General features: G+C 42.0%; 3 protein-coding genes across 3 annotated transcripts; 1 reads left to right on the top strand and 2 right to left on the bottom strand.

Annotated features, from left to right (window-relative positions):
• The first annotated feature begins 212 nt into the window (after positions 1–212).
• On the top strand, positions 213–3,828 carry kdelr3 (KDEL endoplasmic reticulum protein retention receptor 3). The gene is made up of 5 exons (XM_034893248.1): positions 213–664; positions 1,119–1,219; positions 1,754–1,912; positions 2,145–2,397; positions 2,999–3,828. The coding sequence occupies exons 1-5, from the start codon at positions 574–576 to the stop codon at positions 3,040–3,042; spliced, it is 648 nt and encodes a 215-aa protein (XP_034749139.1). The 5' UTR covers positions 213–573; the 3' UTR covers positions 3,043–3,828.
• Positions 3,829–5,284: 1,456 nt separating this feature from the next.
• Positions 5,285–7,351, bottom strand: LOC117957477 (GTPase IMAP family member 7-like). Its single transcript, XM_034893243.1, has 2 exons — positions 6,939–7,351; positions 5,285–6,472 (listed from the first exon to the last, which is right to left on the bottom strand). The coding sequence occupies exons 1-2, from the start codon at positions 6,970–6,972 to the stop codon at positions 5,439–5,441; spliced, it is 1,068 nt and encodes a 355-aa protein (XP_034749134.1). The 5' UTR covers positions 6,973–7,351; the 3' UTR covers positions 5,285–5,438.
• Positions 7,352–9,466: 2,115 nt separating this feature from the next.
• On the bottom strand, positions 9,467–21,787 carry LOC117957459 (ankyrin repeat and fibronectin type-III domain-containing protein 1-like). Its single transcript, XM_034893216.1, has 18 exons — positions 21,540–21,787; positions 20,907–21,180; positions 20,559–20,759; positions 18,213–18,326; positions 17,737–17,834; positions 16,933–17,023; positions 16,186–16,293; positions 15,588–15,687; positions 14,979–15,108; positions 14,717–14,836; positions 14,443–14,549; positions 13,953–14,067; positions 13,470–13,636; positions 12,910–13,087; positions 12,127–12,289; positions 11,346–11,512; positions 10,729–10,933; positions 9,467–10,517 (listed from the first exon to the last, which is right to left on the bottom strand). Exons 1-18 carry the CDS (start codon positions 21,696–21,698, stop codon positions 9,802–9,804), a joined length of 3,213 nt encoding a protein of 1,070 aa, XP_034749107.1. The 5' UTR covers positions 21,699–21,787; the 3' UTR covers positions 9,467–9,801.
• Between the last annotated feature and the right edge of the window lie 303 nt (positions 21,788–22,090).

Genomic DNA, 22,090 nt, shown 5'->3' with positions numbered 1-22,090 from the left:
GTTTAATCGGGGTTAGCCGTACAGCAGCTTCAAGTTAGCCAGAGAAAGTCAAGCACCACCGGTACAAGTAAATATGTATTTTTAGAACTTTAATAATTACCTTATTAACAAGGGAATTTCCTCAGTGTTTTTATTATTATGATCATTATAATCTTAATAAAGAACATTTAGTTTTACTTTGAAAGACTTCGAACCGGAAATAGATACATTTGCTTGACGCTGGTTACCGCTGTCCGACTGCGAGCTGTCAGCCACGTCACCTCCTCTGAAACAACTTTCTTCTCACATCACTGCAGACACAGCTGAGTTTATGAGTGGACTCAGTAGACATTTTGTCTAGTGTATCTACATGTTTTTAGAAAACGTGCCAACTAGCAGTCGGACAGACTTGGAGTTCACCGGGCAGCCGTTAGCTTAAGTTTAGCTTTTTTTTTTATCTCGGCTTGTCGTTGTTTTTTTACATTCGCTTTGCACGTTTGCATTTTTTTGTGGCTTAACAACTCCTTACTGTCTCCGGAGGACCTGTAGGCCTGCACGGAGTTGTATCAACGTTTTGTTATCAAAGAAAACAACATGAATATCTTTCGTTTGGCTGGTGACGTGTCACATTTGGTGGCTATCATTATCCTGTTACTGAAGATATGGAGGTCCAAATCCTGTGCTGGTAGGCTGACACTGACAACACTGCACTTTAACTTACTGGTGGGATTGAACAGCCTCGCTATAGCAGTATGCATGCAGTTGTACAAAGTGTAGGTACAGCTGTGACTCACAGGCACAGTGTGTTTGTAGATATCAGTTAAGTGTATAATGTAGGGTGTTGGCATCAGGCTGAGGGGTTCTGCAGGAGTGGAAGCTACGTGGCAATGTTAGCAAAGCAATCTGCTGCCTGCTCCACCTATTATACATAACCCCTGGTGTAATAAAAGAAACAAGGGGAAATAGTTACCTTTTCTTGTTATATATGTGAGCTATCCTGGATCAGAAAAGTGGCCATCTACTCTTGGCTGCACATTAGACAGGATTAAACTCGTCTCTCTCTCGCTCTCTCTCTCTCGCTCTCTCTCTCTCTCTATCTCTATCTCTCTCTCTCTCTCTATATATATATCTCTCTGCAGGAATCTCTGGGAAGTCTCAGGTGCTGTTTGCACTTGTCTTCACCACCAGGTATCTTGACTTGTTTACAGTCTACATCTCTGCTTACAACACAGTGATGAAGGTAAGCGTGCAGATCACACACAGACACATTCACACCCCTGAATCTGAACCTAATACAACTACACTCTGTATTCACTGAGGGCCATGCTAGCACAACAACTTAGGGTGATTCATTTTGCAGTAGTTTAAAGTCCAAAATGTGTCTTCAAATGTTGCGTATATCACACACACACACACTAAGTAACACACAAAAGGCAATTTAAATCAGCAAAATAACAAGTTATTCTAGAGAAAGCCTCTAAGAGACAGTGAGTCAAAGAGTGGCAGTATTAACAGCAGCTTAAGCATCATCAGAGTGCATCTTCTCAGCATAGAGTAGCCTTCAGTCTCCCCTGAAACAATACACACACACACACACACACACACACAAACACACACACACACACACACACACATTGAGACAGGTCAATCAATGTTCACATAGAGTTGTATGTAATTCCCAGTGTATGCAAAGCAGTCTGTCCTAATGACTAGAATATTTCAGTGTTTACATTGATTTGGTCAATGCTTAATCAATATTCACCTTTGCTCTCAGGTGGTGTTCCTGGCTATGTCCTACGCCACCGTGTACCTGATTTACATGCGCTTCAGGAACACAGACAACTCTGAGAACGACACGTTCCGCGTGGAGTTCCTGTTGGTGCCAGTCATCGGGCTGTCCTTCCTAGAAAACTATGCTTTCACCCCAATGGAGGTAAATAGGCGCTCAGACGGTATCTTCAATACATTTGGGTCCAAGTGTAGAAAAGTATAAATATCATAAGATCACTCATGGCTGATAAACATGCAGCTTGAGGGCTTTATGGTCACTTTATGCTCTGTTTAATGTTGTGTACATAGGTAGCCGCCCAAATAATACACTTCACTTGTACTTTTAACCCGTCGGTTTAAGTCTCGTGTGTCTCCCTCTCACTGATTCCATCCAGATCATGTGGACCTTCTCCATTTTTCTGGAGGCCGTGGCCATAATGCCGCAGCTCTTCATGATCACCAAGACCGGCGAGGCCGAGTCCATCACCACCCACTACCTGTTCTTCCTCGGCCTCTACCGAGCCCTCTACATAGCCAACTGGGTGTGGCGTTACCACACCGAGGGCTTCTTCGACCAGATTGCCGTGGTGTCCGGTGTCGTGCAGACTATTTTCTACTGCGATTTCTTCTACCTTTACGTCACAAGAGGTGAGTAAAGAGTGATTATTGCAAATCGGATTGTTTGGTATACAAACCGTTGGCTTTGGAGACTTATGACGGATTTCAGCTCAAATTACTTAAGATCAGAGGTAAGGCATCTAGGATGATTCTAATCTATAGAGCTCCAGCTGGTATTTTGACCTTTCCTGAGCAATCAATCACATCATCTGTAAAATATCAAAAGTAATGGTCATTATAATCTGCCAGACCCAAAATTGTTGTTTACCCAAAGTAACATATTCTTATGACATAAAACAGAGGAAATGTCATTTAGATTTGTTGTTCATGTGTTAGTCAGGGCTAGACTAGGCAGTGTGCTGTGACGAGAAATGAATTGGATTCTGTTAAGAGTATTGTCTGCTGCAGTGTTAGTTTTTAATCTGGTTTTTCCAGTTCAAGAGGACAAGCATCCTTCTTGGTAGCGGTTTAAGCAAAGATTAGGAATCTGGTTTGGACACTGGGAATAGTGTTTGGTATTAGGTCAACTGGTAAACACAGAAATGGGAAAAGTTTAATTGTGTGGTTTCAAAAGCAAACTTTCACCTCCTGACTGCTTTGTTCTTCCACTTTGTCCTCTGTCTGTCTGCAGTGCTTCGAGGAAGAGGAAAGATGGGCCTGCCGATGCCCATTTAAAACAGACGTTTGTACCGTTCAGCCACCCTTCTGTGCCTGCTACAGCTCAGCATCTGAAAACAGACCTTGCCGTTCAACTGTACATGTTTAGCAATGGGACTAATGGTCTGAAACCATTCTGTAGACCCAAATGTCTGCATCTCTAGAGATTGATCTTCTGTGTGATTGATACTTTGAGTGTGAGCCTGTATGTCTGAAAGTGCGTGTAAGCATATACGTGCATACATCACACTGATGAATGTTTTTTGTTTTTCTTTATAAGATGCAAATGTGACACTGGAGATGTGTCCCCGATGTCCACGTGGAACTTAAATTCAGGCAAGTGATCTAGACACTGTGTATTTGTCTTCACTTTCCCTTTTAGGGTCCAAGAGAGACGTTAGCTCTGGAGACTGGTACAATGTTGAATCCACCCAATTATAAATCAGGTTGTATCTCTTACAGCTTTAAATGCGTTAAAGCTGTAAGAGATTCCAAAGTTACCCGTCAAAGCTTTCTACATTTCATTCAACATTTTATAATCTCAGTCTTCTCTGATCATTATTAGGAGTGCCATATCTTCCAGTACATCTTCCACAAAGTGTCTTCCTTTTTGTTTACCTAATGTTAGACACTCCCTGAGTAGTTTACTGTATTATATGCAAACAGTTTACTTATTGCTAAGTATGTTCCTTTTTGTATTTCCATTTAATCCTCGTCTTTTATATTTCAATGTATTTCTTCAAGGGAGAAAAAAGGGCTAAACATTTTATCATGTCTTTGACTGAAATGACGCCAAAGATAAAACAGATAACTGCTGCAATGTTTTAGTCAGATGCGTTTTTGTCTTTCTTTGGTTGTATCCTTGACTGAACTTAAAAAAAGAGGGAAATGGCAGAAAAGTTGTCTATAAAAACGATTATCCTGTTTTTTAGAGTAGTCATTAAGACTAGAAAAATGATATATAAGTTCAATTGCAAACCATTTTATTTGCATTACCTTTTATTATAATATGAATTATCGCAATTCAAAGGTGTGGCTATGTTCTTTGTTACCTATCCATAAAGACTGCAACACACCAGGATGTTTACCTTTCTGAAGGGTGCGCATTCACTTACGTTCTTATTCAACAGTGTGGTCTGAAGGAGCATTTGTGCATTGTTCTGATGTTAAACAGACACTTACAGCGTGTTGTGCTCAATGAAAACTCACAGTTAAATAGGGCTGCAGCTAACAATGACTGTCATAGTCTATAAATCACCTTACCCAGTCGGTTTATACTTGATTAATCAGATGTCGATCAGTGTTTCCCAAAGCCTAAGATGACGTCCTCAAATGTCTTGTTTTGTCCTCAACTCAAAGACATTCAGCTTAATATTTCAGAGGAGTGCAGAAACTATAAATTATTCACATTGATAGGTGCCCTAAGTGATGTCACACATGTTTAAGGGTACAACATTTGTTGTCAAATGCAGCAAAGATCTCCTCACTCTCTGCCAGCTGCCTGTCCCCAGAACAGACTGTAAAAAGCCAAGTCTCTGTGGACAGCCCCGGGTCTACAAACGGCAACAAAAATAAACTGGGCCCACTTGCACCACGAAGCATACACAGAGTTCCAGCCAATAACCGACAAGAAGGATCTGGGGGGGCAGCACAGAAGGGAGGGGCAAGCTGGTCTCGTATAGTTTGAAAATACTTTGAACGTCAACAAGAAGTAACGTCAGCCGACATCGCTTAGAGCCCCGTTTAACCCTTGTGTTTTAACCCCCCCCCCCCCCCCCCCCCCCCCCCCCCCCCCCCGGACCCGGAAATATTTGTTTTCTGAGTCAAAATTTAAAATATAAATTCTTTATATCAAGGTTATAGTTGTCTTTTTTTTACCCTTTTGTGTCTTCCCCCAATGATTTTGTCACTTTTTCAAACTTTTTCTGAACCTTTTGAATTTTCTGTGGATACTACTACAAATACTACATTTGTCACTTTTTTGACAATTTTGTTACTTTTTGTCTACATCTTTTTCCTTTTTTGTCACTTTATTCAACAGTTGTTCACGTTTAAGTCACTTTTATTTACATTTTTTGAAGTTCTTTTACCAATAGTTTTTTTCTCCAAATGCAATAAAATTGACAAAAAAAACACAAATTCAATGAAAGTAGTGAACTGATTATTTATTTAACATAGGAGGAGCCTTGTTGGGAACCATCCACACAACTTTTGATATAGAAACTTTTCAGAAAAGGAGTCAAATTTGACCCGAAGAAATGTATTAAATAAAATAAAGAAATAGCCAAATAGTTGACGATTCATTTAATAGTATATATTAAATAATAACTGATTAATAGATGAATATTTGCTCTCACCTCTACATTAACCACAGGCTCCACTGTGCACTGAGGGCCACTTGGCTCTGACTATATTCAGTGAGGTGTATTCAGGAAAGTTTTTCTGTGTTTATATAACACCTTGCTTCCTTCCCTTACCGCTCCTCCCACTGCTTTTGCAGCTGAAGTGATGGAGAGCGGCGACGCTGCCAGAGCTGCTGCCCTCTCCATCATCCTCACCTTCGTCACAGCCTTCCCTTTCCCCTCGACCTTCCCCATGATCCCTGCCCCCTCTGCGGCACCTTTCCCCACCGCAGTCACCAGCTCGCACCAGAAAAGCCTCTCCATCCGTTTCCTGGCCTCTTCTTCCTCCCTTCTCATCCTCTCAAACTCTGGACTCTGCTCCTCTTTGTCTTTAGCGGCCTTCTGAGGGGACAGATTGTGTCCTTTTTTTCCCAGAATCCTCTCTTGCACCTCCCTGATGGCCCGCTCAGCCTCTTTGAACATGTCACTGCCATAGCAACTTCCTCCATTTTCCGCAACAGTCTTGTTTATCTTCTCCAGGAGCTGTACGACCTGTTGTGAGCTGTCCGCTGTCTCGTCCTGTTCCCTGTTAGCAAAGACGTGATACTCGCCATGGCAGCTGCTCACAAACTCCGACAGCTCACTGTTCTCTCCCAGGAAGTCCTCGATGCATTTGCCCTGCAGCCGTTCTCCCCAGGTGAACAACACCATGGTAAACCTGGTTGCTTCAGGTCCAAACATAGCCTTGATCCACTCTAAGGCGTCCCTCTCCTCCTGGGTGAACCTGCCTGTTGGCAGGGTCACCAGAAAGACATGGGGTCCCGGAGAGGAGAGGACAACGCACTGTCCCACCTCTGTCATGACTTCCTCGGGGTTGAGGTGTGTGTGCAAGAAACCCGGCGTGTCAATCACAGAGATGCTCCGCCCGTCTACTGTCCCAGTCTGTCTGGTGCACTGGGTGGTGACGGAGCAGGGGGACACGCTGACCCAGAAGGCAGACCTGCCCAGGATGGTGTTCCCTGCGGTGCTTCTGCCTGTCCCTGTCCTCCCCAACAGAACAATCCTCAGGGGTTCAGCCTCTGATGCTCGGGGTGATGCTTCCCAGACTGGAACAAAGTTATAACATAGTGCAGGATTAAGTTTCATAGTCGATCATATTTTCATGATTAATCACTAACTTGTTTGGTTTATAAAATGTCAGAAAAGGGTTACAAAAAATGAGTGTTTTCCTGAAAGATGACGTATGCGATTTGTTTTGTCCACAACTCAAAGATTCTCAGTCTACGGTCACAGAGGAGTGAAGAAACTAGAAAGAAATTCACATTTAAAAAGCTGGAATCAGAGAATTTCTACTTTGTATCATAAAAAATGACTAGTCAATTAATCTGTGAAGCTCTAAAGATTTCAGATCATATTTGAGTTGTTTTTTAATTATTAATCATGGATTAGGTTTGATTTTAATATAGCCTATGGGCTTCTAAATGGCTATTGTTATTATTTTTGTGGATAGTAGCCGGCAGTGCAATGGCACAATAATGGCCCTGAACAGCAATTTAACAACAATCTACATACCTTCATGTGACGCAGCATTTTCAGATGACGACATCCTAACAGAGAAACTACAATAGATCCTTTGGACTTGCCGGGTTTTCGGTGACCTGGGAATGCAGGAGAAGGTTTCCGTATGTTCCCGCTGTGATTTGTGATTGTTTTCTTGCTTTTGTGATAGTCATTTACTTAGCACCACACACCGCGGAGAGCACCAGAGCAGCTGCAGTCCACGGGCGAGCAGAGAGGCGCCCCACGCTACCACCGCCACACGACGCTGTCCACCCCTAAGGTGGAGTTATGATGAAGGGAAGACCCCCATATCACATACACTGTTGTTACAACGTCCCTTTTACTATTACAGCGACCACCAATGCTGATGTAACTCTTGTTACTTGTGATAATCACACAACTAATCAGTTGTGTTGTAGTACCTGACTGTGACCGCTAGAGGGCACTCTAGAGTCTGTCTAGACCACTAGAGTCAACACACACAGTTCTAGTAGTCTCAGGTCAACACCCTAGACTGCATATTATACAGTATATTGTATTATTATTATTAACGGTCTATGGTCAACTGACACTACACGTTGAGACACTCACATACATACTAATATTTTCCGTGAAAACAAGTAATAGAGACAGTTGTGTGTCTATTATCTACAGGGATCTTCAACAGGGGGTCCGTGACCCCCAGGGTGTCATCAGAATCCATGCAGGAGGGTCTCCAAATTACTGTTAAGTATTGATATAAATCCAACATATTATTAGCTAGGGTGTGCTTTCCCGCTCGCGGTTCCCCCCCTCACACACACACACTTTAAAATTGACTATGAAATGAGTCTCTCAATTCTTGTTTATCGCCCCTATATTAAACAATGAAGACAGTAAGACAGTTTTTCTTTACATAGTTTAGCACTATTCTTTCTGGCAGAATTCATCATTACGATCAACTTCATTATTCCATGGATTTTGTGTTATCATAGTGGCTAAATGTATGTGCAGGAAATGGGATTCAAATGAAAATATTTTTCTGGCTGAGGACCCCCAGACCACCTGTTTGATTATTAGCAAATACAAATCCCCACTGCTTACTGGCCTGAGGATTCACTGTGCCGCATGTATGTTTAACACTAAAACATTATAAACATTTATAAAATCATGGCAACAATTATTAGGCTATTGTAATAGCTTAGTATTCTATGCAAAGGTATTAATCAGCGCTTGAGGCTGCCTTACACGTTATAGTAGAGCCAGTTTATTATGCAACTTTATTTTATACCACATATGTCCATCTCTTTTTCAGTTAAGGGGTCCTTGGTTTAAAAACTATTAAATACCACTGGCATACAGGCCACAGAGGTTGTTTCATCACAATTCAAATAGCCAGATAACTTTTGTAAATCATTGAGGCACACACATCAGTGGCACCTAAGGGAAAAACTACAATGTTCTGCTCTGAACTCCTTATCAGTGACTATTTGATAACGCAAAGAGGTAGCATTAAGTTAATTAGAAATTTAATATTACTCTGTACCCTCCTTATCACAGAAATGGTATTACAAAGTGCATGTACTCTGCTAAATCTAATTTCTAACCCAGCAGGGACAAAACCCTCCATAGATTGTTCAATTAGATTTTATTTAAACCTAAAACTCTCCGAAATAGACGTCCCCATGCTTCATCATAAGGAGATGTGATAAATGCGGCAATTAAATTGAGCTTTGATGGTTTTACATCAGGCCATCACAGTATGAATAAGAATGAGTTGTCAGGCCTTATCAAGTCTGTAAAAACGGTCCTTACACGCCCACACAATCTTAAGAAGACAGGTCTAATAAAGCAGAATATATGAAAACACCTTTTACACTGCACCATGTGCTTGCTGGGCCTTCAAATGTTGAACAGAAAAGCTACAGACAGTGATTTATTCCCCTTTTTACACACAAAATAGAAAACCTTTTGGGAATGCAAACATTATTTAATAGGATTTTTTACAATAATAGTTTGGGCAGCAGTAAGTTTTTATCTTTTTCCTACCAAAGATAACTCATTGTATTTAAAAACAAATTTGCTCACTCTTTCTTTGGTTACTACCAAAACATTAAACAAGTCTACACGGTTCCTTGGCTGGAGTTCCATCTCTGGTTGACTGGATGCCATTCAGAAGAAGGTAAAGATACAAATACAACAATATAAGGACAAATCTTCAAAGCAAAAAAGTGCAGACATGAATGTCTTGCAATCTCCTTAACAAATTGAGGCCCAGACAATTGAAATTTAGTAGGTAAAATTGAGTTTGGTTTTCTTGCAGCACCCACGCAAAATGCGTTTCTTCTCTCATTAAATATCTGGACTTCAGAATTGGCAGGATCCGGTAGACCTCGGAAGGACCAAGAGCAGTTAATCAACGGGATTACCAATCTTGCTTCCGTTTTGTTATGGAATGCCAAAGTGCACACAGGTAAACCAATGAGAAACACAACGATTTACTACACATACAGTACAGCATGGCAGCCTTTTATAGACTGCAAAGAAATCTTCCATTTTACTGAACTGGAGGCTTTTAATGAGTTTGTTTATTACTTCCATCAAGCAGCAATGTTGCTTTGTCCTGTAGTGAGTGATGGAGCTTCTAGTCATAACAACTATGACTATAGTTTAGTTTTTCCACACAATAAGCTCTAGTGAACTGGATATTAGAAAATATGAAGTAAAGGCCCAGAAATGTGCAAACCACATAAATCATGTGTTGAATTTTTCTTTCATTCATATTAAATGTTGGACAATGATCGACAAAGGAAAAATGTCCAGCTAAATCAACTATGCTGCAGCCTACTGATTTGGTTTTAAAGTGATACAAAGTAGGCTAGTGCTTGAGTCAATATCAGGAAGAACTGTCAGCAGGTCTGTCCCGCTCCACCTGGTTTCTTAATCTAAAGCATGCTCCCTTGCTGGGAACCTGCTGAGCCTTTGTATCTTCTGGAGGACAATGCCAGCTCGTAACCGACATGTCGCCACCTGTGGCGTTCACCCTGGTATGGAAGGGCAACATGCCCGAATTCTTAAAGTGAGTCTCTATCACACTACCAGTGCTCTTACAGTCCAGGTCGGGCATTGACAGACACTTGGCTCCGTTGATCAAGTCTGAATCCTCCAAGTCAAAGAAGGTTTTGTTTTCGCTGATCCTCAGTCCGAAGCTCTCTAGCATATCCATGACTGATGGTGAGGACGGGCCACTGAGCGTCTCCTCCTCAATGAGACTCAGCGTGGGCAAGATGTCCGCCAACTCTGCCATCTCCATCGGCCGGATAACATCACTGATGCTAGTAGGAAAGTTCTGTTCCTCAACAATGTCCAAAACTGTGTAGCCCGCCTCAAACTGTGCAGCAGCACAGGGCCCTAGTCCAGATCTGTGATCTAATTCTGACTGGCCAATGCTTGTCAGGTCTACAGATGACTGAGTGGGAATGTCTACAGGGTATCCTCCCTTCACTACACCCTCCATTAACAGTGTGGCCTCTTCAGGGACGTCCATGACTCCCGATGGAGCGGAAATCTCAGCAGAGGGGGCATTTTGGGGGGTCACACTGACGGAACACTCTAATAGGAAAACAGGAAGAAGTTAAAATCGTAATCCTCCAACTATAGCAGCATTCAATCTGAAGCAAATTAAAGTAATTCATATTGCAGCTACCAAGCTAAACTAAGATAGTGAACATGGAACTGAGTTAACTGTACAGTATGTGACTGAATTACAACGTTCATGTTGCTGAAGTTTATTTACTTGATTATTTACACGTCATAGCTGTACCTGCAATGGCTCTCTGTGTTTGTATCTGATGGGGCCACGTCAGTCTGGCAGTCAAACTCTCCCTCTCTTCCTCGCCTTCTGGACGTGGCGGCGGGTCTCCTCCCATCACCAGGCCTAGAGGCACCGCCCCCACCCACTGCTTGGACCGAACGCACTGCAGACAGTCCATGATCCAGCGGGCATCCCTCCACACCACATCGAGACGCTGAAGAAACAGGGAAATGTAACAAAGGCAACAAAGAAAACTGCTCCAAAATCACATTTAACATTCCTTTTTATAATAAAACTTAAAGTGCCCATATTATGAAAAAAAATCACCTTTTATTGTGTGTCTCTGGTGCTTTCACACACATACAAACTTGGAAAAATCTTTCAAAATCTGCACGGCTCTCTGCGTCACTGGCCAACACGAGGTGGCTAACCACAGCATATGCTAACACTAGCATTCATTCTAGCTCGTTCTCAATTGCAAAAAACTGTTACAACACACACTAGTTCACCATAATCTACAAAAGAACTACTTCCATGTCCCTATTTTTCTCCCAGCTAATCCTGCCTTGTGTCCAATGTGGCTGCTACACTTGAGTCTTCTTTTGTGTCTGATTTTATGATCTTACTTGGGAAAGCTCGGTGACGTGGGTCAGGCGCTCTCGGGCTTCCTGCACCTCCTTGGTGTCCAGCGCCTCCCGCAGAGCCTGCTGAGCCAGATGAGTGTCCAGCTCCAGCCTCACCCAGGCCTTGCAGTACTGGGACAAGAAGTCCCGTTCATATGACCAGAAGTGAACTGGTTGATGAGATAAAGAGGACAAGACAAATCACTACATTAAAGCCAAGAGAAAAAGCCTCAGAACTCATAGGCGCTCATTACTGTTTCAAACCTTTAGCGTGGGAATTTTCAAAAAGGGTAAAAAAGAACGATGGATCTAATTAGAGAAAAGCCAACCCTTAAAATGTGGATGAAAAGTAGGACGGAAGGACTAATTAGATGAGTAAAAACAATGAAAGTGTCTCATCTCAAAAGACCAAAAGATAAGATACTGTACATCAGTGTAGATTACACTCGCAAAGGTTTAAATGCATTTCATGGATCAATTTTGGGTTTTAACTTTTTTTTTTTGTTCCTTTGCCGATGAGACACATTTTTCTTTTTTTTCTATGATTCTGTCACTATGTTCTTATGATGCTGCTATTTTTCTTAACTTAAACGGACGCCAGGACACAATGCTGTTAGGTTACCCTGTCAGGTATTTTATCAGATCCTCAAGGTCCACAGCGGTCCCTGTTTGATTATTCTCTAACTTAACTCCCCTTGTTGACCCCCTCTCTTAGCACTGCTTGAAAAAGCAGTGTGGTACCATTGCGAGAGAGTATCTATGGAAACTATAGTTCTCCACCTACCCAGCTCAAAGATCTGCAGGGGCATGGTGAGCCCAGACTCTTTGGTCCCCACCAGAGGCCAGTAGCTGGAGCTGAAGTCCTCACTGGGAGGCAGCAGCAGCACCATGGAAATCTTGTCTCCAAACTGCAGCAGCTCCCGGGTGTACACACCATATTGATACGCCTGCCACAGACACAAAAAATATGTCCAGATGTTATGAAAATCTATGAATGTTGAATAGAATTTTATTATCCTTGCAAACCCAGAACGCAGTCCAGTGAAATGATAAAATGGTATAAATGCAGACCAACCAAACCAGTTCAGAATAGTTTTTTTAATTTTGTAAACCAGGGATCAACAGGGGTCTTGGACCCCCAGGGGGTCCTCACAGTCACTGCAGGGGGGGGCCTCCAAATTATTATTGAGTCTTAACATTAATCCAACATATCATTAGGAAATATGAATCCCCATTGCTTAGTGGCCTTTAGGTAAAATAGTCACTACGGCCATTCACAGATACAGTTACAACTAAGGAGTCACTGGGCCCCATGTATGTTTAACATTAAAACATGATTTATAATATCGTGCCAACAATTATTAGGCAATCACGGAAGGCTGTATAATGTGGACGCGCCAACAGTTTTGCTGGTATTACTTAGAATTCCTCATGGGGGCGACAGGAACTACGCACTATAGCTTTAAGGTGTCCTTGAATTAAAAAAAGACGTTGAAGACCCCTTGTTCTAACCAATTCATAACAAGTTGTTTAGAAAGAAGGGTGTCATGGCGGGTGTTTTTTTTACCCTGTAGAGGGGGATGTTGAGCTTTGTCAGGAGATGTGTGACTGCTGCTCTCAGAGACCTGACAAACTCCACCAGCCTGCTGCTCTCCATCGCTCCCTCGTCCACTTCACTCAACAGGTTCAGACCGCTGCCATTGGCTGTGGTGTAAACATGACTCTGAAGCCACGCCCACTCCTCTCTGTCACACAATGATGATGCAGTTAACTAAATGTTGCTGTCTAAGGCTGAATAACTGTTTGGGAGCCGTAGCTTTGCATGTTGTGGTCCATTTACTACTAGATTGCATAATACTTTATGTTCAGGCGGATCCTTTTCCAAAGCATTCTTTACTCTTTTTGATTGATTTAACATAATGTTTAAATAATTGTTGTAAGGTAATGCAGTTGCAAGCAGGAGGCCACTGCCTTGTTGGTGAAGAAAGTCCAACATCCTGCATCCTTTCTAATGCCAGGAGTTACCACATTTGAAACATCGTTTTTAAAGCATTTGGACTGCTATGGTCTTTTGAATCAATCAGCATAGTTTGTGATGGGTCTGGGACAAGTTTCAGACTGTGTTACCTGGAAACGTGGGCATTGTGTCGGACCCGTGTGTGGCAGAGTAGATTGGGCAGCCTTTGGGGCACCAGGACTCTGATCTGCTCCACTGAGCTGCACAGTTTTAGGATGCCAACGTACAGACCGGGCTGAGCCACCTGATTGCTGCGCCCGTGGAGGGATAGCTTCTCCTGGAGAACAGAGATTAACAGGTATGGCGTTTGGGGATTTTAAAAGATGTTTGTAGTATACTGAGTTTAGATGCAGTGGATTTGGAGTGTAGCATTTTTCTTTTAATTGGTGTTGGGCTTGCTAAATTAATTCCATTGCATTTTTTTAGGGTTATGTGAGTTTCCACAAGAGATAAAATCATGACTTAATAACTATATCTGGAAAGTCAATACATTCAACCTCTATGCACTCTATGCAGTCAATACATTCTGTTTCATGCAGATACTGCTTCATGATGTAAGACCGTTTCTAACACAAACCCAAACCCAGGTTCACCTTGAGCTGCTCATAGAGCATGTCCATGGAAGTGGGCTCAGGCAGCAGAGGAATTCTGCTGCGGTTCTGTTCCAGGCGGACCAGGGGCATCCAGTGGAGTGAAGGGTCAGGAGGGCTTGGAGCATTGCATAAGAGAAAGAGTACAAATGAAATGCAACCACATGGAACCACCACTGTAAAAACTTAGTCTGAACAATTCATACAAGTATAACAAAGCCAGTATAAATCCACAGACAAGCTGGATATCCTGAAACATCCTGCATTTGTTGATTGATAAAGTCTAGCACACAGTGTATTAGATTGTGAAAATGTTTGTCCCATCAAATGTCTGGAACATGAACAGCTGGGTGGTGAGTTAGAGTCTGTATTTCAATAGGAAGACAAAGCTGAAAGCCTGTTTTGGTGCTGTGTGGTCTTTGTAAGGAACAGAAGAAGAAGAAAACACTGTCAGGCAGAGATTAACAGAATGCAACAAAGGACCCTTTCTCACCAGGGAGGATTTGGGAATTCCTTCAGAGTCACTAGTATGACATTGCCCTGCCGGTCTTTCAGAGGTTCGTAGTACACTTGGCCCAGTTCCATTGTTCCCAGAGAAGACTGAAAGCAGAGAGAGGTTGAGTAGCATGAGGATGAAATGATTAATGCAGTGAAACACAGGGTACAGGTATGAACACTAAGCTAGGGAAGTGAGACACCAGTGAGAAGAGATATTAAGAGCTCATTTTTAAAGCATCCTGCTGAGTGTGTGCGGCTTAACTTCTTACCTGCAGCTGGGAAACAGCTCTTAAAATGTTGTGCCTGTTCTGAAGGAGGGAGGAGGAGGATGAGTGAGCAGAGGAAAGGGCCTGCTGGAGCCAGGGCACTTGTTGCCATGCATAGGACAACTGCGAGAAAAGAAAATACATTTTTTAACTGGGATTCACACAGGAAACTCCACAGCCTTCATTTTGAATAATATGTGGAAACAAATAATAATACAGTTCACTAACTTATTAAAGGTATACATGTGTTCTGCTGACAGTTTACCTTGGCAAACCAAAGAAAGTCGTGGATGATGGAGGTGGAGCAGCAATGGATCTCCACCAGTGGGATTTGATCATCAGCTGTCACCAGGATGTTTTCCTTGTGGTAGAACACAGTAGCCAAGTACACGCCCCTGAATAGGTTGACACCAAATCCGTTTTCACCGACCAACATGATAGTTCAATAGTAAACATGTTTTTCTAACTACATTCATATATTTATCGTGCTGTTTTTTTTTTATTGCAACTTATGCAAATAATGTTTGTTTGCATTCAAATAGCATTTTATTTCAAACCACCACGTTTCTATGCGGTGTTTGACCACTTTTTTTAAAGCCATGCTGAGGTTCCTATTTATGCGGTCACAACCTTTCCTACTTCCTTTCCAAACTAGAAGTCTTCAGTCATAGGTCCCGTCCACAGTTCAGTTTTTTAAAAGTTCAAAAGGCCGCTTCCCTTATCTTGACAGCAGCTTGAATGTGACTACTGTTCTTTATAATAACCGTAACAGGTTAAGAGTTTCTACACGTCTGCACTAATCGCATCACATTTAATCCGTTACTCCCCCTACCCACAAGGCACAGTGGGACAGGTAAAACATATGGAGCGCTACCTCTGTAGGAGACGAACAAACTTGGTGGCGGACTGGAACAGTTGTTTGATGCCTCGAGACACAAAGAGACGCTTGCTGGGACTATGGGGCTTAGAGCTCTCTGTGGAGCGGAAAAGAGAAGGATCAGTCGGGATGAGAATCACTTTATCTGCCAAAGAACATTCACTCCACTCGCACAAGATATATTCAAATGGGCAATGGCGGTGAACAATTCCCTCTGTAATGAAAAGAGTTGATACAGTGAACGCTGCTGATTTAAAACTGTCTAAAATAGGAATATAAATCTGTGTAGTAAGCATATTGGGTCCTTAGGAAACATCATAACAATTAATGTTTCATTGTCCCTAATGCTCAATATGTTTTCTGACACTTTAGAATGGTTTAATTCATTCAAGTACAACAGTTGTTTTCTGTTGTAATTGTATGAATTAAGGGTCAAATCTAAGGGTTGATATGTTTTTGTTTTATTTTCATTGAGAAAATCTACTGATAATGTGGCACTACATACATATAGTTTAATGGATTCATATATGCTTGCTTCACAGCAACTGCATATGCATAGGCAGCAATTGTTACATCACCAAAGAGCTGGTGTTACCTGTGCAGTATCCTCTGTAATGTGATTCTCTGGCATCTTCCAGCAGCTTCCTCACAAGGCCCTCGTGATTTCTGAACTGGGACTTCACACCCATGCACTCTCTCCAACCTGCACAGGAAGAAACAGAGGAACAAATCATTGCTTTCTTTTTTATCCAGTTACGAAAAATCATTCAAGACATCAAAAACTAATTTGCAGGCGAGTCCTGAGTGCTGCTTTTTCATATCTTGGTAATTCAAAGGCAAGAGCAATTAATTAAGACAGTATGTGCTGCAACTTGTTTCAATGCTGATTCATTCTGAGCTGCCGCTGTCTCCTTTTTAAGTTAACTATGACATTCAAGTTAAATTGTCACCTAACTGACACTGCAACATACCGAATATTACTACTTTGGTTGCATTCACTTGTGTTTTCTTTTGCCTTTTTAAAAACATATGGTGCTAATTTTCATGTCTTAGTATAAAAGTAACAGCAAATAATGCAGCGAGAAAAAGGGGATGGCACGCAAGAGAGATTGTGAGCCCAATTCAAGCTCAAAGCATAAGGCCCATTGACTCGAAGTGACATCTTTATTGTCCACATTTAATAATACATTAATCTACCAGCCATGAGGGGATACCACTTTTTACATTAAGCTTGATGCCAGCCAAGTAATTTCATTACACAGGGTCAGAGACAGAAAAAGAACGGAGCTCTTTCAAAGCGGTACGTCCACATTCCTCTTTGTGTGCGGTTCAGTATACTCACTGGAGGGGGCAGCGCTGACTGGAGTAGAGCACTGAGGTGGGCCCCATCCTTTCACATTGTAGGCACTCACTCTTACAAAGTAATGCACTCCCTGCATTTGGAGAAGCACCAGACAACCAAATTATCACCATGCATTAACCCTATGAATCGTTCATTTCAGGACAAAGAAATCACACACTGCTGTCATTATTTATTCATCTTAGGTTAAGTACAGCGAGGCAGTTGAGTGTTCTCTTATGGGAAGTGTTTTAGTTCACCAGATGATGATGATTTAGCCACAATAAATACAGTTTGTATAGGTCAGGAGCTAATGTGTATTGCATATGTTTGCATGATTGCATGTCCCTGAAAAAATCCCATATTACGCTCATTTTCAGGGTTATATAATTATTTCGGATTTTTATTTGAACATGTTTACATGCTTTAATGTTCACAAAAAAATTGTATATTGTCTGCATTCTTCACCCTCTGTCTGAAACGCTTTGTTTTAGCGCCTGGCTCTTTAAGCCTCCCTCCTGGAAAAGCCCAGTCTGCTCTGATTGGTCAGTTTATATGCATTTCTCTGTGGATTAAGAGCATTTTGATGCTTTCACAGTATTTTTTTATAGCACCTCTACCTGCAGTATACTAAAAAAAAGACATGGAAATCTCACAATTCGGAACCTTTAACTACATTTTCTTTCCTGCACATATCTATATGTTAAAATCTGTGGACATCCTGATTGCGTGTGTGTGTGTGTGTGTGTGTGTGTGTGCGCATCTGTGTGTGTGTGTCTGTGTGTGTAAAGGTACAGCATGACTTACTGCTGCGAGTCCCTTGATACTATGGGATGGGTTCTTGGTTTCTGTAACTTGGGTTGAGCCAAGGATGTGTTTGAAGCTGGCTGAGGTGCTCCATTCCACTGTGAACACAAAACAATCTCACTGACAGATTATTCTCTGGCTTTACTCAAAGCTCCCATAGGGTAGAGCTAAGAATTTGAGTGTTTACAATTTCTGGAACTTGCTGTACCTGGGCGTTATCTACCCTTGGCTACAAAGTATGACATTTTAAAACAAAGAAGCCAAACAAGCTCTATAAATATGAAGCTTTTATACCTGTCTTTTCTACACCTGTCTATACCCTAAATGAAATGTTGCGTGAGACCTTGATTATATTATTCCTTAATTTGTCAAACATGTCTCTCTTCCTGTTTTGATCGTGCCTCCTATATTATTGATTTGCATCTTTCTATTCTTACATTCATTAATATCTAAAAGTCTTGTTGTTCACCACCTACCTTTGTAGCAGGTGATGAGCCCCACGGTGTCGCCTTTTGGCTCTTGGATCTCCACAAACAGAGAGGATGTGCCGGTCACCAGTATGGACACATGACTGGGAGGCCCAGGGGGCTCTGGGTAAAACATTTAGACAGAACAATGTTCAAAATGAGCACTACTTGTTATTATGACCAGCCTGGATATTAATAAAGTTTCCCTACAGGAATCTGCAAGCAATCATAGTATTAATATAACATCTAGCCTAGTTAATGATGATTTTTTGCACATAAGCCATGACCCGGAGTGAATAGATTAAGTCTCAGACGAATGCACATTCATATTCAACATTTTAGGGATTTGGCTGACAATTTTATCCAGATAGATTTGTAACAAGAGTATGCTTCATTTCCCTGCACCAAGAATAAAAGCCAGTACCTTATTGAACAGTTGAAAGAAGTTTTGTATTCCAACAACATTTTATGTAAATTCCAGTCAGGCTTTAGGAAACGTCATAGTACTATAACAGCAACACTGAAGGTGATCAACGACATCTCAACAGCTCTTGATAATAAGCAACATTGTGCAGCGCTTTTTGTTGATTTGTCAAAAGCCTTTTACTCTGTAAATCATATTTTACTCCAAGAGAGACTGATCAATATTGGATTATCTAAAAAGGCAGTTGCATCGATCTGTAATTATCTCACTGACAGGTCCCAGTGTGTTAAATCAGATAATATTTGTTCTAATATTCTTTCCCCTAACTAAAAGAGTGCCCCAAGGCTCTGTTTTGGGGCCACTTTTATTTACTATCTATGTGAACAATGTTGGTCAGGGTCATATGGACACCAATTACCATTTTTATGCTGATGATATGGTTATCTACAGCTTTGCAAAAACTCTTAGTGCTAGTGTCTCTACATTACAAAACGCTTTCAACAAAGTTCAGAATATGTTTCTACAACTGGATCTTACTCTAAATGCAAATAAGAGCAAGTTGATGTTATTCTCAAAAGCAAAGAGCAATCTGCACATAAATCCTCTAATTGTCACTCTTCAAGGGGCAGAAATTGAAAGAGTTACATCTTTTAAATATCTAGGTATTTTAATTGATGACAATCTTAGTTTTAAAGGACATGTTGAACAACTGGTTAAGAAACTGAGATTGAAAATTGGCTTTTACTTTAGAAATAGGCTATGTTTTTCTTTTAATGTAAAAAGGAAACTTGTAGCTGCAACATTTACACCCATTCAGGATTATGGTGACCTCATTTATATGAATGCCCCAACCCAAGTATTAAAACTACTGGACTCTGTTTATCATGCCGCATTGAGGTTTACTACAAACTGTAAGCCTCGCACACACCACTGTGAACTTTACACACGTGTGGGCTGGCCAGCATTGGAGAATCGTAGACTCAATCATTGGTATATGTTCATCTATAAGGGTGTTCTGCGTCTGCTCCCCCTTATATCTGTGTGAATATATTCAACCAAAAACGGATAGACTGTATTTTTTACGCTCACAAGACTTACTGCTACTGTCTGTACCAAGTGTCCGCACAGAAGTTGGTAAGGTGTCATTTTACTATTCTGCCCCCTCCACATGGAACAATTTACAAAAGTTCTGGAAATTGAAGGAAGTGGTTGCAATTGGTCAGTTTAAACTCTTGCTCAAAGGTTTGGAAATTAAATCTATGGTCTGTAAATGTTTTAAATAGTTTTATGAAATTGTTATGAAATTGTTATGTAATTGTCTGTAATGTATGGAATTGTTGGGATCTGTGCCGCTGTCTTGGTCAGGACTCCCTTGAAAAAGAGATTAGTAATCTCAATGGGATTTTCCTGGTTAAATAAAGGTCAAATAAAAAATAAAAAAAACAATTACAACAATGCAGAAAACATAAAACGGTCAGGAAAGAGAACTTGTAGTGCTTGAAAGAGAAATGAAATAAGAACTAGGGAGAGGCATTTATACAGATCAATTTAAGTAGGTACAGAGTGGAAATCATCACATATTTCTAAAACAAAATCATGAGAGTTCGAACCAATGGAGAGGTAGGAGGAAGAGGACTTGATCAATTCTTGGATTCCCCTCGCATGTATTAACAAGCACCAAGGTTTCAAATTTGACACAAGCAGCCACTGGCAGCTGGTCAACGGAATGTGGGGCATGGGAGAATTTAGATGGGTAAATGACAAGGGAGTCTGTTGAATCTTACATGAGTTAAAAGGGGCTTGAGACAGACTTTCATGAGCCCAGCTAGGCGTTACAAGAGTCCAGACCGGAAATTAGTCAAACTTGGGCAGTTGAGGAGTTGAGAGGCTTCTGACCTAGAAATGTCACAAGCTGACCCACCACCACTGACCTGTTTTATGGAAGTTCTGCCTCATCCGGCAGTACAGTTGCAGCCTGAGGCTCCAGAAGCTGATGTGTCCCTGGATACCAGCCTTTGCCTGAGGCCCTGCCTCTGCCTTCCTCAACAACTCCTGCTTCCTCTCCTCCACCTGTTTACCCGCCAGTGCCACCAGAGCATCCAGCTTCAGCGCCCACTCCGCTGGGCTGCACACTGACAAGGAAACAGTCGAGAAAGACAGACAAGAGAAGGAGCAAGGGAAAGGACAGAATTCTGAATATCATCTGCATTGAATTAAACGTATCCACATCCAACAGAATTTAGATATTTACTTTTGATATTTTAAAACACAAGACTCACACACAGGGTTATGTCTGGCTCCTGCCTTTGCCAATACATTGAGCAGAGGGGAATTGTGGGTAAGGGCAGCCACGTCCAGGGGGACTAGGCCCTGTTCGCTCACCCTGTTCACCCCTTTATCCTTCTCTCTCTCCCAGTCCTTCTCTTTCTTCTCTCCTCTCTCCCATATGCTTCCTCCTCCTTCTCCTCCTCCACACACGGTGTGGTCTCTGGACAGCAGGCTTTGCACAGCCAAAGTGTCCTCATTCTCCACTGCCTCCCACAGGTTCTTGTACTAATGGGGAGCAGGGGAGAGGGTGAAGGGCCAAACGGAGGTGGGCGGGTGAGGGAGAGAGAGAGACAGAAGAGAGTTCATATCGAAAGAGAGATTTATTTTATGAGGCAGAGGGAAGGGCGTTGCTGAGGAAACTGGCAGTGGACGAGACAGTGATACGGGATACATAAATCAAACCATAAATCAGAGCAGCAGTTTCGCCTGAGATAATGTATTCATAGTGACACAGAGTCAGCATGTAATGTCATCGTTAGAGCTCGTTATTTAAAAACCAAACCCTGGCGGAGGAAAGAAAAAGCATTTTAGCCAAAGTGACCAGACCTCCCCTTTACAGTAATATGACGCCAAAACTATCTTACAACTTCTGCAGACTTGCTGAGGTGTTTGGGAGTGATCTCCGTGGCAACAGATGACTCTCCACCCCTCATTCTGACGGACAGGTTTCTGTAGATGCGTTTGGGCGAGACAGGACCCAGAGAGCGCCGGCGCTGAGGTGGGTCCCTCATGGATACAGACATGACAGGGAGAGGAGAGGAGAGGAGAGGAGAGGAGAGGGGAGGAGAGGAGAGGAGGAGAGGAGAGGGGAGGAGAGGAGGAGAGGAGAGGAGAGGAGAGGAGAGGAGAGGAGAGGAGAGGAGAGGAGAGGAGAGGAGAGGAGAGGAGAGGAGAGGAGAGGAGAGGAGAGGAGAGGAGAGGATCCACAGAAGAAATAGTCAGCGTTGTGAGGGATTGGTTAGTTCATGGACTGAAAGATTATAACCCCCAACATAACAGCCATAGAGAGGGAAGACGGAATGAGAAAAGTGCCATTTGAAACAGAAAAAAATGACAATGGGGAAAATAAGGAGAGTATGAGAAAATGCAAAAGTCATTAGAAACCTGGAATAGTTTATAGCAGAGAATGAAGTGA

This window comes from Etheostoma cragini, chromosome 15, assembly GCF_013103735.1.
Source record: "Etheostoma cragini isolate CJK2018 chromosome 15, CSU_Ecrag_1.0, whole genome shotgun sequence".
NCBI classification, from domain to species: domain Eukaryota; kingdom Metazoa; phylum Chordata; class Actinopteri; order Perciformes; family Percidae; genus Etheostoma; species Etheostoma cragini.
Note: the sequence above shows the minus strand (reverse complement) of the source record. Positions and strands in the feature narration are given on the sequence as shown.